The sequence below is a fragment of the Oncorhynchus masou genome, unplaced genomic scaffold (assembly GCF_036934945.1).
Source record: "Oncorhynchus masou masou isolate Uvic2021 unplaced genomic scaffold, UVic_Omas_1.1 unplaced_scaffold_855, whole genome shotgun sequence".
Taxonomy (NCBI): domain Eukaryota; kingdom Metazoa; phylum Chordata; class Actinopteri; order Salmoniformes; family Salmonidae; genus Oncorhynchus; species Oncorhynchus masou.
Window position 1 is genome coordinate 239018 of NW_027016637.1, and position 15642 is coordinate 254659.

General features: G+C 45.0%; 1 protein-coding gene across 1 annotated transcript in view; it reads right to left on the bottom strand.

Moving 5' to 3' along the window:
* The window catches only part of LOC135538951 (deleted in malignant brain tumors 1 protein-like), a 16196-nt gene extending 12417 nt beyond the window's left edge, over positions 1 to 3779 (bottom strand). The window contains exons 1-2 of the mRNA XM_064964825.1: positions 3644 to 3779; positions 3253 to 3522 (exon numbers count right to left, since the gene is read on the bottom strand). Coding sequence (XP_064820897.1) covers positions 3253 to 3522; positions 3644 to 3779 — 406 coding nt within the window. The remainder of the gene's footprint in view (positions 1 to 3252; positions 3523 to 3643) is intronic.
* Between the last annotated feature and the right edge of the window lie 11863 nt (positions 3780 to 15642).

A 15642-nucleotide genomic window follows, 5' to 3' on the forward strand; every position in this document is an offset into this window, starting at 1 on the left:
GTAAAAAGTAATTAAAGAGCAACAGTAAAATAACAATAGCAGGACTATATACAGGTCAGTACCTGGCTCTCCAGAGAAGACAGGCTATGTGCCCACAGCCCACAAAATGAGGTGGAAACTGAGATGCACTTCCTAACCTCCTGCCAAATGTATGACCAGTTAATTCATACTGTATGTTGTAGTCTGTCCAAGAGGGGAATCACACAGACTGATCTCAGTTAATTCATACTGTATGTTGTAGTCTGTCTAATAATTAAATCACACAAGACTGACAGCCTGTAATTTTATTAAAAGCATTCAGTTGATTACATGGCAGTTTAGAGAGCAACATCATAACAATAATCTACTTCATAATCAATATCATAACATTTATAATCAATAACATTATCTCTATACTACTAACAACATAACACTAATCTACATCATAATCAATATCATAACATTTATAATCAATAACATCATGAGAGGTAAACAACAACAAACCCCTTTATTAAAAAATGTTTCAAAATACAAAGAATGAACAGATGATTATAATAATATCTGGAAACACAAGATAAAGAATCTAAGAGACACTAAATAAGATAAAGAATCTAAGAGACACTGGAAACACTAAATCAAGATAAAGAATCTAAGAGACACTAAATAAGATAAAGAATCTAAGAGACACTAAAAAAGATAAAGAATCTAAGAGACACTAAATAAGATAAAGAATCTAAGACACTAAATAAGAAAAGACAGATATCTTAAGAGACACTAAATAAGATACTAAGAGACACTAAATAAGATAAAGAAACAAAAAAGAATACAATACATTCAACCCCATGTTACCCAAACCCCATAAATTTACCCAAATAAGAACCCCATGTTACCCAAACCCTATGTTACCCAAAAATCTAAGAGACCCATGTTACCAAAACCCCATGTTACCAAAACCCCATGTTACCCAAAACCCCATGTTACCCAAAAAACCCCATGTTACCCAAAACCCCATGTTACCAAAACCCCATGTTACCCAAACCCCATGTTACCCAAAACCCCATGTTACCCCCATGTTACCAAAACCCCATGTTACCAAAACCCCATGTTACCCAATGTTACCCAAAACCCCATGTTACCAAAACATGTTACCCCAAAAACCCCATGTTACCCAAAACCCCATGTTACCCAAAATGTTACCCCATGTTACCCAAAACCCCATGTTACCCAAAACCATGTTACCCCCCAAACCCATGTTACCATGTTACCCAAAACCCCATGTTACCCAAACCCCATGTTACCCAAAACCCATGTTACCCAAAACCCCATGTTACCCAAAACCCATGTTACCAAACCCCATGTTACCCAAAACCCATGTTACCCAAACCCCATGTTACCCAAAACCCCATGTTACCCAAACCCCATGTTACCCAAAACCCCATGTTACCCAAACCCCATGTTACCCAAAACCCCATGTTACCCAAACCCTGTTACCCAAACCCCACGTTTACCCAAAACCCCATGTTACCCAAAACCCCATGTTACCCAAAACCCCATGTTACCCAAACCAAAACCCCATGTTACCCAAACCCCATGTTACAGAACCCCATGTTTCTCTGGTGGTAAAAAAAACTAAATGAATAATGGTGGTTGCAGTCACTCCTTTTAGATTTCTTACAAGGTTCTAGAAAAATAAACTAATTCTCAAATTGTTATTAAAATTAGAAATACTTACAGGTTTGTCACCACATTTTAAACACCAGTCCACTGCTGACCATCGATTTAAAACACAAAACTGACCTAAGATCAGCATGTAGGGTCAGCTTCATTCTACTCCTCCGTCCCCTGGGCTGCTCTCTCCTCTCCCGGTCCAGCTTCAGCTCTGGAGCTCAGAGAGACCATCTCCATGGCATTGACATAAAGATCCATGTTGCTCACCCTGTTCACTCTCTTCTGCCTCCTGGTGGGCTAGGGAGACACAGCACCAACAGTCAGACATTTACTCTCTGGTATCATTCTCTCTCCCCCTCACCCTCTCCCTCTAGTTTAAATGACTTGTAACGTCTGAGTAAATGTCTTTACCTTGTAGTACAGGTAGGAGGTGGTGATGGCTGTCAGTAGGATCAGCAGCACTACAACGTGTCTGATGATGAAGGCTGGCAGAGGAGAGGCTGCAAACAGAAACACCTTTGATGAGGGGACTGATCATCATCACATAGATCTGTGGGAAATCTGTCAATGACAAAGTTATAAGTCTGGTTCATGTTCAGTTACCTGTGATGGTGAGGGAGAGGAGCTCACTCTCAGAGGAGAAGTTATGAGAGAAAACATAATTGTCATAAACACATCTGTAGTTCCCTTGGTGGGAGTCATCTGCAGCAGGGAAGAGGAAGGCAGCAGAGTGATTGACAGCTGGCTGGGTCTGGGTTCTGTTGGAGCCGGTGAACGTGAGGAGGAAGGAGCCTCCTGGGTACTGTGGCTGAGTGGAGCAGGTGATGGTGAAGTTGTAGACCCTGAACATCTTGGGCCCCTGGTGGCACCTGGAGACCCCTCCCATTGGGTCAGTCAGGAAGATATCAGGCTGGACCAGGAGATCTGTAACAATATAAGAGAACAAGAAAAACCTCTTCAACTAGTTTCCTATAGACATAACAAAACATCAGCATGTAACAGTGCCAGCCACCCTCCCTCACAGGGCAACATGAGTAGTGGGCCTACAGTCACTGAGACAACATATGTTGAAATCAGGCTGAAGCAGGACATCTGGAACAAGAGGAGAGAAAAATAAAATGTAGCTCCTCAACTACTTTCCTCATTTAGATGTGACAATAACATGACATGTGACAGTGGTAGTGGGTAGAGACGTTCACTGAGATAACACTCACATACAAAAGCATTCTGGGATATTAAAGTTGTATTTGATTCCTACTTGACTGATTGATCTATTTAGTAAAGCAGACTGACAAGTTAAACAGTCATCATGAGAGGTGCAGAGGAAGTTGTATGAATGAAGGAAATCTGTTGAATATAATTATAATATGTTGATATTTCCTGATCAGATCACTGTGAGTCCAGGAAGGAGATATAATACATGGACTAAAGTATGTGGAACTCAGCAGTGAGTTTTTCAATCATATATGTTCACACTTTATGCGCTTCTAAGGTTCATTCTGTGAGTTTTTGTGGTCTACCACTTCGCAGCTGAGCCGTTGTTGCTCCTAGACGTGCCACCTAATGTCCACCTACTTTTGGCCATATAGTGTATCTTGTTATTACCTGAGCAGATCACTGTGAGTCCAGGATGGAGATCATAACTTCTGGAACATTCCCTCAGTGAAGACTCAGACCCAGAACAGTAAACTAAAAACCCTCTATTGGTGTTTCCAGGTGGTACTGAAACAGTGGAGCCACAACCCAGTTGTCTACACACTACTGCAGCTACATCCCAGTCCTCAGCTCCCACAGTCCTCCACTCTCCCTGGTCGTACCACTCCACTCCACCAGCACAGCGACTGCCTCCTCCTACCAGCCTCACATCATCAGGCTCTGAGAAAAGAAAAGAGACAGTAATCCTACTATTTTTTCACTAAAACACACCTATATTGTCTCTCATATTCTTCACTCCAGGTGAGAAACAATGTTGACTGAGTGACAAACTGTTTCTTACCTGAGCAGGTGAGTCCAACAGCATTACCAGGTAGGCAGGTGTTGTTCTCTCTGTCTGAGGTGTCACAGTCCAGGAGAAGGGACTCTGCCTTTACACTGGAACTCTTTATCCCAGGTCTGACCCTCACCTTCTCCATAGAGCCCCCCCTGTAGAGCTGCAGGAGCCCCACAGCCAAGATCCCTACAGACTACCTCTGCATCCTGCCGGTCAAAGTCAGCTTCACACACTGAGGCCCAGGACTGATTGGACTTCACCTCCACTCTCCCAGAGCAGAGACCAGCTCCATCCACAAGCCGCACAGAGTCTGGAGAAAAAGAGTTGGTTGAACATTCAATCAGTTCTGTTGATGACACTAGCAAGGACTAAACACAAATATGTTGGATAAAAGATTGTAGTTTGCTATGTTTGATACTGTAAGAGGTAGAAATGGGTTCTTAGTAACTCAGGATCGGGTTGGGAATAATGCAGGCAGGAGACAGGAATAAGTTCACTTCACTTTATAGAAAATAAACAGCTGGACATCCATCAGGCAGCTTCACTTCAGTACCATCTGAACTACAATGATCTGCCCATGAACATGTCCCATAAACCAATATGACAAACACAAATATGTTTAAATACATCTGACATCTCTCCCTCTATTTAAATGAATTAAAAACACATAAAACATGATACATGGTAATATTGTATAATGTATAAATAAATCTCTCAATGTGACCAGTCTCTTACCTGAACAGGTCACATGATGATAATATCCACCATCACAGACACCAGGTCCTCCTACGATTTTACACCATCTAATAGAAGACTCATCTCCACTACAAATACTAAAGAGTCTGACTCCTATTCTTCCATCTTCAATCAGAGGTCCTCTAGATACAGATACAGGATTCCCACAGTCCATCTCTCTACACACAACCTTAACATCTCTCCTCATTCTCCACCACCCAGAACATACACCCAACCACTCTCCTCTGTAGAAGACTTCCACTGTCCCAGAACAGGAAGTGGTCCCATTCACCAGTCTGACTGATTGTTCAGCTGTAAACAGCAGAGAGGAAAACACAGTGGTGATGACAGATGATGACAGTGATTCTGTTATTCTAACAGCAGTAATGCTTTGTGGTTGACAAGTATTAGTAGTTCAATAAAACACTACTTGTTATTGGGTTTTAGAATGGTTTGTATGGACACATGAATTTCTCCATGTGGGATAATGAAGTTGACTAATATTGAACTGCTATAATCACTGTAGATTTATACTCTACCTACCTGGTGGACTGACGCTTTGAACCTGGAGATCTGAGGAGAAAGAGAGAGACAGAGGAGAAAGAGAGAGAAAGAGACAGAGAGAAACAAAGGAGAAAGGGAGGAGTCAGAGGAAGAGAGAGACAGAGGTTAAATGAACATCAACATGACCTTTCATGATGTGATGGGGAAGACAGGCTTATCGTTGGTATGGTGCAACAACACCCATGTGTACATACACTATATATACTTTTCTTCCTGCGGCTATGGAACCCTGACCTGTTCACCGGACGTGCTTCCTGTCCCAGACCTGCTGTTTTCAACTCTCGAGAGGCAGTAGGAGCGGTAGAGATACTCTGAATGATCGGCTATGAAAAGACAACTGACATTTACTCCTGGGGTGCTGACCTGTTGGACCCTCGACAACCACTGTTATTATTATTATTTGACCCTGCTGGTCGTTTCTGAACGTTTGAACATCTTGGGTTTTAGGTTTCTGTACAGCACTTTGTGACATCAGCTGATGTAAGAAGTAAATACATAAATAAATGTGATTTGATGACAGATTTGATAGTCCTCTGAGTGGATTAATTTAGTGGATTCTATTTCAGCCACACCCCTTCCTAACAGATATATAAATCAAGCACTCAGCCATGCAATCTCCATAGACAAACATTGGCAGTAGAATGGCCTTAATGAAGAGCTCAGTAACTTTCAACATGGCAACATCATAGGATGCCACCTTTCATTATCCCCCAACTCCTCTCCTCTCCTCTCCTCCCCCTCTCCTCTCCACTCGGTTCTTCTCCCCTTCTCCTCCCCTTTTCTCTTCTCTTCTCCCATACTCCTCTTATCACCCTCTCTTCTCCTCCTACATACAGTGCATTAGGAAAGTATTCAGACCCCTTGTCTTTTTCACATTTTGTTACTTTACAGCCTTATTCTAATATTAATTTAAAAACAATCCTCATCAATCTACACACAATACCCCATAATGACATCACTAGTTATTTATTTTACCTTTATTTAACTGGGCAAGTCAGTTAAGAACAAATTCTTATTTTCAATGACGTGGGGTATAGTGATGTCATTATGAGGTATTGTGATGTCATTATGGGGGTATTGTGATGTCATTATGGGGTATAGCGATGTCATTATGGGGCATTGTGATGTCATTATGGGGTATAGTGATGTCATTATGGGGTATTGTGATGTCATTATGGGGTATAGTGATGTCATTATGGGGCATTGTGATGTCATTATGGGGCATTGTGATGTCATTATGGGGTATTGGGATGTCATTATGGGGTACAGTGATGTCATTATGGGGTTGTAGGGCGGCAGGGTAGAGCGTTGGACTAGTGACCGGAAGGTTGCAAGTTCGTTGCAAGTTCAAATCCCCGAGCTGACAAGGTACAAATCTATCATTCTGCCCCTGAACAGGGGGGCAGATGTGATGTCATTATAGTGTGGCAGGTTGGACAAGTGACCGGAAGGTTGCAAGTTCAAATCCCCAGGCTGACAAGGTACAAATCTATCGTTCCTGGGCCGTCCTAGTGCAGCGTGGTAGGCGTACATCATTCATTTATTAAATGATCACCAAAAAACAAGAAAGATAAACGACACGTAAGGTTTTGTAACGCTAACACAGCAACTATACAAAAAACAACATCCCACAATCTAAGGTGGGAAAAAGGGCTGCCTAAGTATGATCCCCAATCAGAGGAAACGATAAACAGCTGCCTCTGATTGGGAACCATACTCGACCAACAAAAAAATAGAAACAAAGATTTGCCCACCCAAGTCACACCTTGACCTCACCAAATAGAGAATAAACAAGGCTCTCTAAGGTCAGGGCGTGACACCTACACTATGAATAAAAGGTGCTCTCTAGAACCTAGAAGGATTCTTCCGCGGTCCCCATTGGAGAACCCTTTTTAGTTCCAGGTAGAACTCATTTGAGCTTCATTTTTGGGTAGCATCTACACCCCTCCCTTCTCCTACTCTGACATTACACCAATATTAAATACATACATAATATATACTCTCTTTCATTAACATAGAGACAGATACAATCAATCATTGACACATTGAATATACAACAGTTAGATACATGACACCATCACCAATGTTCCCTCTAACTTTTTAGAGAGTTGAGTTGTGAACTAGACTGGTGGGGGTCAGGGAGAGAGTTGAGTTATGTACTAGACTGGTGGGGGTCAGGGAGAGAGTTGAGTTATGTACTAGACTGGTGGGGGTCAGGGAGAGAGTTGAGTTATGTATTAGACTGGTGGGGGTCAGGGAGAGAGTTGAGTTATGTACTAGACTGGTGGGGGTCGGGGAGAGAGTTGAGTTATGTACTAGACTGGTGATATATAAGCCTAAAACCGAGACAATAAGAAGACACAGTGGCAGAATAAATTCAACCACACCTTTGTTTCATCACAAAACCAGAGAGCAACATCTGTCCTGTGAAGTCCACAAAACATATTACCTGTGACAAACATTTACATGACCAACAGTATGGTCAAGCAAGGTCAGGTTTCTGACATTTTCTGACTACTAAACAACTATTGATTTAGAATCACAGAGTTACCGCAAGTCACAAAGACAACAGGAGCTGCCTCCACTATTCCAGCACCATTTCAACTTCAACATAGTGAGTAGCAGTGGTGTGAAGGGAGGGGGGGGGGCAGTGCAAATAGTCTTGGTAGCCATTTGACTAGATGTTCAGGAGTCTTATCGCTTTGGGGTATAAGCTGTTCACAGCTGAGCTCACTCAGTTTAGCTCAATGCTGATTGGCTAATAATTAATAAAACATTTATCAAGGGAGGCCAAATGCTCACTGGCTTCCCTTTCATTTATATTCAACTGTCTTGGTGTGCTTGGACCATGTTAGTTTGTTGGTAATGTGGACACCAAGGAACTTGAAGCTCTCAACCTGCTCCATTGCAGGTTGAATTTATGGTTGGATCAGAATCTTTTATAATCATTGTCCAGTACAGAGAATAAAAACAACAAGTCCAACTCCCTCCATCTATGGCTAATATAGCAAAGGGACTATTTTAGCTAGCTAGACAACACAATGAGATGCACTCAAGATTTTTTTCTGTAAATTATGATGTTTGACTTGTGATGTGATTGGTCTGAAGCCAAATCCAAACTGGCTTCCCTTTACCCTTTTTTTGGTGCGCCAGGACCATTCACAGCTGAGCTCACACAGTTTAGCTCAATGCTGATTGGCTATTAATTCATAAAACATTCATCAAGGGAGGCCAAATGCCTGCTGGTTTCTCTATTATTCACTACTGTAGGCGACAACATAATACATCCACACAGTATCTAGAGCTACACAATTATTAAATATATATACTGACTAGGAAATATAATAAACCACACAGTATCTAGAACTACACAACTATAAAATGAGTGAATTTAAATGCTATTTGGCCCGAAACAGAAGGTCTGTCACTGTGAGCACTATTTGAGCTATCAAAAGACAAATTAAAATTGACATACCAATTAGAACCTCACACAACATATTCTAATTTACAATAGAACCAATTGCCCTTTATGGAGGTAAACTGTGGGGTTCACTAACCAATCAAGATTTTAAATACTGCATTTTAAACACTGCATGAAGAAATTCTCCAAAAACATGCTTAGAGTACAAATAAAAAGTCCCAAATAATGCATGTAGGACAGAATTAGACCAATATCCATCACTAATTCATATCCATCACTAATTAATATCCATAACTGATTAATAACCATCACTAATTAATATCCATCACTAATTAATATCCATCACTAATTAATATACATCACTAATTAATATCATCACTAATTAATATCCATCACTAATTAATACCCATCACTAATTAATATCCATCACTAATTCATATCCATCACTAATTAATACCATCACTAATTAATATCCATCACTAATTAATATCCATCACTAATTCATATCAATCACTAATTCATATCCATCACTAATTCATATCCATCACTAATTATAACCAAACATACATAAACGATGGCAAACTATATGACCACCGTGACTGATAAAAAACGGAGAAAAAAATTGACAATTTACAGACTCAGTGAGCATAGCCTTGCTATTGAGAGAGGTAGGCAGAGAGAAGACAGGCTATGTGCCCACTGCCCACAAAATGAGTTGAATACTGAGCTGTTCTTCCTAACCTCCTGCCAAATGTACAACGATAAAAGAGACACATATTTCCCTCAGATTACAAAGACCCCAAAATAATTTGAAGACAAATATAATATTGTTATCTGTTAGGTAAAATACCACAGTGTGTAATCATGTCAGCAGAATGTGTGACCTGTTGTGATGAGAACAGGGTAACCAGTGGAGAACAAACACCACAGTAAATAAAACCGAGGACTAGATTTATCACTTTAGGACATTTCCCTTGACATTTGTACTTCTACTTTTTGTACACACAGCTCACACTCTCCTAAACACCAGCTGGCTGAGAGGGCCTTAGTGGAGCCGTCTGGCTGAGAGGGCCTTAGTGGAGCCGCCTGGCTGAGAGGGCCTTAGTGGAGCCGGCTGGCTGAGAGGGCCTTAGTGGAGCCGGCTGGCTGAGAGGGCCCTAGTGGAGGGCTGAGCCGGCCAGCTGGCTGAGAGGGCCTTAGTGGAGCCGGCTGGCTGAGAGGGCCCTAGTGGAGCCGCCTGGCTGAGAGGGCCTTAGTGGAGCCGTCTGGCTGAGAGAGCCCTAGTGGAGCCGCCTGGCTGAGAGGGCCTTAGTGGCCGGCTGGCTGAGAGGGCCCTGTGGAGCCGTCTGGCTGAGAGGGCCCTGGAGTGGAGCCGTGGAGCCGGCTGGCTGAGAGGGCCCTAGTGGAGCAGCCTGGCTGAGAGAGCCCTAGTGGAGCCGTCTGGCTGAGAGAGCCCTAGTGGAGCCGCCTGGCTGAGAGGGCCTTAGTGGAGCCGGCTGGCTGAGAGGGCCCTAGTGGAGCCGCTGGCTGAGAGGGCCCTGTGGAGCCGCCTGGCTGAGAGGGCCCTAGTGGAGCCGGCTGAGAGGGCCCTGGGAGCCGCTGGCTGAGAGGGCCTTGGAGCCGGCTGGCTGAGAGGGCCGTGGAGCCGGCTGGCTGAGAGGGCCCTAGTGGAGCCGCCTGGCTGAGAGAGCCCTAGTGGAGCCGTGGAGAGAGCCCTAGTGGAGCCGCCTGGCTGAGAGGGTGGAGCCGCTGGCTGAGTGGGAGCCGCTGGCTGAGAGGGCGCTGGCTGAGAGGGCCCTAGTGGAGCCGTCTGGCTGAGAGGGCCCTAGTGGAGCCGCCTGGCTGAGAGGGCCTTAGTGGAGCCGGCTGGCTGAGAGGGCCCTAGTGGAGCCGCCTGGCTGAGAGAGCCCTAGTGGAGCCGTCTGGCTGAGAGAGCCCTAGTGGAGCCGCCTGGCTGAGAGGGCCTTAGTGGAGCCGGCTGGCTGAGAGGGCCCTAGTGGAGCCGTCTGGCTGAGAGGGCCCTAGTGGAGCCGCCTGGCTGAGAGGGCCTTAGGGAGCCCTAGTGGGAGCCGCCTGGCTGAGAGAGCCCTAGTGGAGCCGCTGGCTGAGAGGGCCCTAGTGGAGCCGGCTGGCTGAGAGGGCCCTAGTGGAGCCGGAGAGGGCCCTAGTGGAGCCGCCTGGCTGAGAGGGCCTTAGTGGAGCCGGCTGGCTGAGAGGGCCCTAGTGGAGCCGCCTGGCTGAGAGGGCCCTAGTGGAGCCGCTGGCTGAGAGGGCCCTAGTGGAGCCGCCTGGCTGAGAGGGCCCTGAGAGGGCCCTAGTGGAGCCGCCTGGCTGAGCCGTCTGGCTGAGGGCCCTAGGGCCGCTGGCTGAGAGTGGAGCCGCTGGCTGAGAGGGCCTTAGGAGCCGGCTGAGAGGGCCTGGCTGAGAGGGCCCTAGTGGAGTGGAGCCGTGGAGCCGCTGGCTGAGAGGGCCCTAGTGGAGCCGGCTGGCTGAGAGGGCCCTAGTGGAGCCGGGAGCTGGCTGAGAGGGCCCTAGCCGCCTGGCTGAGAGGGCCTAGTGGAGCCGCCTGGCTGGCCTGAGCCGTCTGGCTGAGGGCCCTAGTGGAGCCGCCTGGCTGAGAGGGCCTTAGTGGAGCCGGCTGGCTGAGAGGGCCCTAGTGGAGCCGGCTGGCTGAGAGGGCCCTAGTGGAGCCGGCTGGCTGAGAGGGCCCTAGTGGAGCCGGCTGGCTGAGAGGGCCCTAGTGGAGCCGCCTGGCTGAGAGGGCCCTAGTGGAGCCGCCTGGCTGAGAGGGCCCTAGTGGAGCCGGCTGGCTGAGAGGGCCCTAGTGGAGCCGGCTGGCTGAGAGGGCCCTAGTGGAGCCGGCTGGCTGAGAGGGCCATAGTGTAGCCCTTCCTTGACACTTTCTCTCTCCTCCACAAATATCCCCTCCCCTTCTCTCTCCTCCCCTACCCTCCTCTGTCCCCTCCACGACTCTCTCCTCTGCTCTCCCTACTACTCCTCTCTCCTCCCTGTCGCTCTGCTCATCTCGATCTCGATCTCTCTCTCCCGCGCATGTTCTCTCTCTCTTCTTGACATATAATGTCGGACCTGTGGATCTTGACTCAGCTCATAGACCTCTATCATCTACACCCCTCCCTTCTCTTTCTCTAACATAACACCAATATAATATATAATACATAATATATACTCTCATTAATTTACATAGAGACAGATACAATCAATCATTGAATATACAACAGTCAGATGCAGGACACCATCACAACTTAACTGACATTAGTGCCTGTCCCCAGATGGACAGTTAGGCTACAGTAAAGTACATTTACAGGTGATCACATCATTGTCCTGCTTTGAGACACATTTTTACTGTCTGCTTCCAGTTGCATGTTATTTTACTAACCCTGCAAATGGTAAGATATCTTACAATATTAAATCACATCTCAGTAACTGTCACAAGTGTATAGCAGTATAAGAGCATCTTACCTCTACTCCACAACAGGGTCATCAGTACCACTGCAGGTATCATATCTGTCTCTGACTGGGGCTCCACTGAGCGAAACAAGTCTACTGTCATGAAGAGAGGACTGAAGAGTGAGAAATACTGCTAAACTATGTGACTTCTATATCATTACTTCCTTACTTAGATGATGTGACAAACCTTTAGATAAGATCAGTTCAACACACCTACCAACAGGAAACACTGACATTTGAAAAACTCCACAGGAAACTGCTGACAGAGCAGCAAAGTTACACATAGTGTGTCCTATAATATCACCTCTAACTTTCTACTGCTTGAGTTCACCTATTATAGAAAATTGGCTTAATGTTTCAGAGCCTAAATATAAACAGTACCAGCACCCAAAATGAGTACTGATGAGGTCTCATGTTGGAGCAGGAGAAGGGGAATGTGGTGTAGAAGCTAGAGAGAGGTCTGTTACCCAGGTCAACTCAACAGGCCTGTTGACAGGCTATATGTCAGGGTCAGGCTGGGCTGGACCAAGAGAAGATAAAGTTACTGGTTATGATGACATCACTGGTGAGAAGTCAGTGATACAAATTTATTCAGTTGGTTTAATTGTCAGTCTTTCTCTCCCTCCTCGTCTCATTCTACCAACCCAGTCTGTCAGTGAGTAAGTGTCATGTTCGTTGTATACATAATGAGCGGACCAAGGCGCAGAGTGAGTAGAGTTCCACATATTTATTAAAGTGAACCTTCAAAAAACAACAAAGAATGAACAAACGTGAAGTTCGTAGCCTTAACAAAAACAAAACAATATCCCACAAACACAGGTGGGAAAAGGACCCCACTAAGTATCATCCCCAATTAGAGGCAACGATCATCAGCTGCCTCCAATTGGGAACCATACTCACACCAACATAGAAATTCAAGACTAGAACACCCCCCAAGTCACACCATGACTAATTGCACCATTGAGAACCCCGGGGGCTCTCTATGGTCAGGGCGTGACAGTAAGTCCTATCTCTCTCTCCCTCCTCCTGTCTCCTTCTACCAACTCAGTCTGTCAGTAAGAACTAAACTCAGCAAAAAAAGAAACGTCATCTCACTGTCAACTGCGTTAATTTTCAGCAAGCTTAACATGCGTAAATATTTGTATGAACATAGCAAGATTTAACAACTGAGACATAAACTGAACAAGTTCCACAGACATGTGATTAACAGAAATTTAAAAATGTGTCCCTGAACAAAGGGGGGAGGGGGTCAAAATCAAAAGTAACAGTCAGTATCTGATGTGGCCACCAGCTGCATTAAGTACTGTAGTGCATCTCCTCCTCTTGGACTGCACCATATTTGCTAGTTCTTGCTGTGAGATGTTACCCCACTCTTCCACCAAGGCACCTGCAAGTTCCCAGACATTTCAGTTCCCAGACATGCCCTTGCCCTCACCCTCCGATCCAACAGGTCCCAGACGTGCTCAATGGGATTGAGATCCGGGCTCTTCGCTGGCCATGGCAGACCACTGATATTCCTGACTTGCAGGAAATCACGCACAGAACGAGCAGTATGGCTGGTGGCATTGTCATGCTGGAGGGTCATGTTAGGACGAGCCTGCAGGAAGGGTACCACATGAGGGGGGAGGATGTCTTCCCTGTAACGCACAGCGTTGAGACAGCCTGCAATGACAACAAGCTTAGTCCGATGATGCTGTGACACACCGCCCCAGACCATGACAGACCCTAACTAACATTGAGTGGCTACTGCCAACACACTGACTCAACTCCAGCCACTTTAATAATGGGAATTGATGGGAAATTATGTAAAATATATCACAAGCCACTTTAAACAATGCTTCCTAATATAATGTTTACATACCCTACATTATTCATCTCATATGTATACGTATATACTGTACTCTATATCATCCACTGCATCTTTATGTAATACATGTATCACTAGCCACTTTAACTATGCCACTTTGTTTACATACTCATCTCAAATGTATATACTCTACTCAATACCATCTACTGTATCTTGCCTATGCTGCTCTGTACCATCACTCATTCATATATCTTTATGTACATATTCTTTATCCCCTTACACTTGTGTATAAGACAGTAGTTTTGGAATTGCTAGTTAGATTACTTGTTGGTTATTACTGCATTGTCGGAACGAGAAGCACAAGCATTTCGCTACACTCGCATTAACAGAGTACAAAGTACTGCTAACAAATAAAATTTGATTTGATTAGATTTGACCCTCCACCTCCAAATCGATCCCGCTCCAGAGTACAGGCCTCGGTGTAAACGCTCATTCCTTCCTCACCCCTGGTGAGACAAAACCGTGACTCATCAGTGAAGAGCACTTTTGCTAGTCCTGTCTGGTCCAGCGACGGTGGGTTTGTGTCCATAGGCGATGTTGTTGCCAGTGATGTCTGGTGAGGACCTGCGTTACAACAGGCCTACAAGCCCTCAGTCCAGCCTCTCTCAGCCTATTGCGGACAGAACGTATGGTGCTAGAATGGAGAGGAGATCAGTAAACAACAGAACGTATGGTGCTAGAATGGAGAGGAGATCAGTAAACAACAGAACGTATGGTGCTAGAATGGAGAGGGGAGGAGTTCAATAAACAGAACGTATGGTGCTAGAATGGAGAGGAGATCAGTAAACAACAGAACGTATGGTGCTAGAATGGAGAGGAGATCAGTAAACAACAGAACGTATGGTGCTAGAATGGAGAGGAGATCAGTAAACAACAGAACGTATGGTGCTATCAGAGGAGATCAAAACAACAGAACGTATGGTGGTAGAATGGAGAGGGGATCAGTAAACAACAGAACGTTTGGTGCTAGAATGGAGAGGAGATCAATAAACAACAGAATGTATGGTGCTAGAATGGAGAGGAGATCAGTAAACAACAGAACGTATGGTGCTAGAATGGAGAGGGGAGGAGTTCAATAAACAGAACGTATGGTGCTAGAATGGAGAGGAGATCAGTAAACAACAGAACGTATGGTGCTAGAATGGAGAGGAGATCAGTAAACAACAGAACGTATGGTGCTAGAATGGAGAGGAGATCAGTAAACAACAGAACGTATGGTGGTAGAATGGAGAGGAGATCAGTAAACAACAGAACGTATGGTGCTAGAATGGAGAGAAGATCAGTAAACAACAGAACATATGGTGCTAGAATGGAGAGAAGATCAGTAAACAACTTATTTAGATTCTCTTCACAACTAGACAGTTACAGTACATTTGACCTTAAAGTAAAATCCTAATTGTTTATGTACTTACCTATATAGACACACTTCCCAGGATTGACAGAAAAAAAACTTGCTCCAAAGACTATTTTCACTGACTGTCTTTACTGATGGCCTCTAACAGCAGAATAAAATACGTGGGATATTTAATGACCCTATGACCCTAGGCCCACAGGACTAAGGCCCAAAGCCTAAATTGGGACAAAAGCCACAGCCCTGGCCTGGTACTTCCATATGCATACAGGGCTATACACATGAGATAGTATGCCTGCAAAGAGGCACTCTGATTGGGATTCAGAGACTGGCTTCCTCCCTTAAACAGTTAGCACTGAAACAGAGTAGGTTGCCAGTTGACGATGTGTTGTAAATTGTTTCAATGCTGCCGTCTACAGATCTTCTAATGTATTGTAATACCACATGTACCAATACAGTAGAATAGACAGGGACACTGTGTCATGGTACAATGACCCTCCATCCAATGTTCTGCTGCTGTTGTGCAACATTGTGACGCCACTGACATGTTTACAGGTTGCCATGCCGACGAAAGAGAAGGTGTTTTCATTCTGTAACAA